Raw genomic sequence first — 2,886 nt, forward strand, 5'->3', positions numbered from 1 at the left:
TGACACAACTCTAAATTTTTTCTCAAACAGGTTCAAATTAAGGGCCAGCAAGATAGCTCAGCAGACTAAGCACCTGCTTAGGCAAGCGCAGGGACCAGAGTTTGATCCTGGTACCACATACCAGGCCACCCCACTTGCTGCGCTGGCCTTTCCCCGGTGGCGTGCCGAGCTGGCCACTGAGTCTAGGCATGGTGGCGCATGCCTGTAATCCCAGCTCTGGGGAGGCTGAAAACAGAAAGATCCCTACGAGCCTGAGCTGCGTAGTGAGACCCTGTACCAAATATATATATATTTAAAAAGGTTCAAATTACTGATACTAAAACCTCCAGGGCAGTCTTTATATTTAAAAAAAAAAAAAAAAAAAAAGGAAAGAAAAAGAAATCAAACAACTAATTTATTTCACATAATAACAAAATAGAAAAGTGGAAATCAAGTAATGAAAGCAGCTATGTTCACCACTATACCACGAACATAGATGGAAATCAAGTAATGAGATAGCTAAGGAAAAAATGTGAAGACTTTGATTCTAACCATCTGACTTGTTGCTAGTGGTCCTCTTCATCCTTCCACTGTGATAGACATAAACCAGGTTTGCTAATAACTTAAAATGTCCTGGCAATCTCTTACCAGAAAATTAAAGGAAATTTTTTTTTTTTTTTAGCCTACCTCATTTTTAAAAAATTTATTTATTTGTGTGTGTGTGTGTGTGTGTGTGTGTGTCCAGCTCAGCCCACCTGGGGGCGGGGCTGGCTGGCATGTGGTGCTGGGGGATTGAACCAGGGTCCCTGTGCTTTGCTAAGCTTGTTCTAAGTAGGTGCTTTAGACCACTTTAGAGCCATCTCACCAGCCCAAAGGAAAATTTTTGAAAACTGTTCAAATAGCTTATAAATACTATTAACAAAAATATTTATTTTATTGTCCTTTTTGTCTTGCTTCAGTGAAAATATCCTTTTAAACCATCCCATTTATTAACACTGTTTCAGTCTCAGATAGATGTTAGCTTTCTTCCAAGGTGATAATCTCAGGTTATCAAAGTATTTCCAGATAAAAAAGACAACATTAGAACTGTCCCACATGAGGTACAAAGAGAGAACTGTAGTACAATTGATAAAAGTTTCTTGACTTGGCTAAATCAAATTATGGATCATCCAATTAACATTATATGCTGACAGTTCAGCCTTTTTCAGGTTTCATTTTCCAATCCTATTCTATACCTCAGTATGAGGTTTCTTACATAAAGCAGAAATTTTTTATTTCTGTATATCTGCAATGCTGGTTGTTTCTTCAAGTAGTTTTTTCCTTCAGAGTTGCTCCAGTGAAGAATCGTTTACCTATTATCTCCAGATCCCCAAAGAAACTTAACACTTTTCTGCAAAAAAGACAGAAATATCCCAGTAATATGAAAGCTCTCTGTAATCAAGGAATTGCCTACCTACTACAAACATGAAATCAGTCCCTAAAGGAAAGCACTGACGAACTAAAAATGTTCTCCACTTACTCAGAGCTCATCATATGTGCTGTTTACCTTTGGTAATTTACACTCTTCACTGGTTTGACAACTCTGAAGGATGTCCTTATAGTGATTCTTCAGATCCTCATAGAAAGAAACAGTTTCTTGTGAGTGAGCCAAGGGTAACACCTTTTCATTCAATAACATCTGTACTTGGAACTCTTCTTTAGGAGTCGTAGCATTTTCACAATGGTAAAGCACAAATATGAGGTTTGAGGCATAAGGTACAATGTGGCCACTTCGGAATTTCCTATGCGCTTGTTTCTTATAATTATAAGCTGTTAGGGGTTCCTTGTCTTTGAAGTAGCCCATGAGAGAAAGCAGTGGAAGAAGGGTCTCTGCATGACCAAACTGGAGGACGACTGGAGAAGACACTGGCTGAGACCTTCAAAGAGAAACGGAGGAGAGAAAAATATATATGTTCATGGCATCAGTTATAGTATTTATACTCAGAAATAGTGTTCAACTGTCTCACTTATTTTTAGTTTAATCCCATTTTAAAAAGCAAATGAGGGCTGGGGATTTAGCTCATCTGCACAGCACCTGCCTGGCAAGTGTAAGGCCTTGAGTGATTCCTGGTTAAAACAAAACTATCTATCTATCTATCTATCTATCTATCTATCTATCTATCAATCTATCATCTATCTATCTATATCTATTAAGCCAGGCATGCTGGCGCACACCTGTAATCGCACCATTCTAGAAGCTGAGGCATGAGGATCATCATGAGTTTGAGGTCAGCCTGCATTACACAGTGAGACTATATCTAAAAAAAAAAAAAAAAAATCGTATGACAAACTCTACAAACTGAATATTTTACTTGAAAGTTAAGTTCCAAGACTCAGGATCACTGAGTATGGCAAATCCATCTTAAAAAAAATAAAACACCCAAGTACATAGACATTATGCTTTTTGTGGATAAAGGAACTTGAAACAGAGGTACACTTCAACACTGTACTGCCTTTCTGTGAGTGAAACTGAATAAACTGGCCTTTAATAAATAGATTACTCTGTGGAGTTCTTTTGAATAAACTGAAAGTGGTTCTTTTTTCCCCTATATTTGGGGAGTAAGGACAAGTGCTATTCAGTAAATTTCTTAGTTAAGACCAAGTCTGCACTATGAATGGTAATTCATGTCTTCAATGGTGTTTATAAAACTTGACTTGGATACCTAATTCAGAATAAAACCACAAAAGGGTAGTAGTGTAATCTGTACTAGCTCATAAGTCTCTGGTTGGGAGTGGGAGTTTATAAATTGCCAGAAACAAACCACTTTCAACACTATGAACTGTAGTTTTTTTTTTTTTTTTTTTTTTTCAAGATGGGCTAAGAATCTATTTTTGTTTGCAGAACCAGAGATTGAACTCAGGCCCTTG

At 37.5% G+C, this 2,886-nt stretch overlaps 1 protein-coding gene across 3 annotated transcripts in view; it reads right to left on the reverse strand.

The window, feature by feature from the left end:
• Positions 1–860: 860 nt before the first annotated feature.
• The window catches only part of Minpp1 (multiple inositol-polyphosphate phosphatase 1), a 35,044-nt gene continuing 33,018 nt past the window's right edge, over positions 861–2,886 (reverse strand). For 2 of the 3 annotated variants that reach the window (XM_004632080.2, XM_023716142.1), the window contains exon 5: positions 861–1,895. In XM_004632080.2, coding sequence (XP_004632137.1) covers positions 1,499–1,895 — 397 coding nt within the window. In that variant the 3' untranslated portion in view covers positions 861–1,498. The remainder of the gene's footprint in view (positions 1,896–2,886) is intronic. The other variant, XM_023716143.1, reaches the window with a different exon arrangement.

Source organism: Octodon degus, unplaced genomic scaffold, assembly GCF_000260255.1.
Source record: "Octodon degus isolate 3935 unplaced genomic scaffold, OctDeg1.0 scaffold00046, whole genome shotgun sequence".
Taxonomy (NCBI): Eukaryota; Metazoa; Chordata; class Mammalia; order Rodentia; family Octodontidae; genus Octodon; species Octodon degus.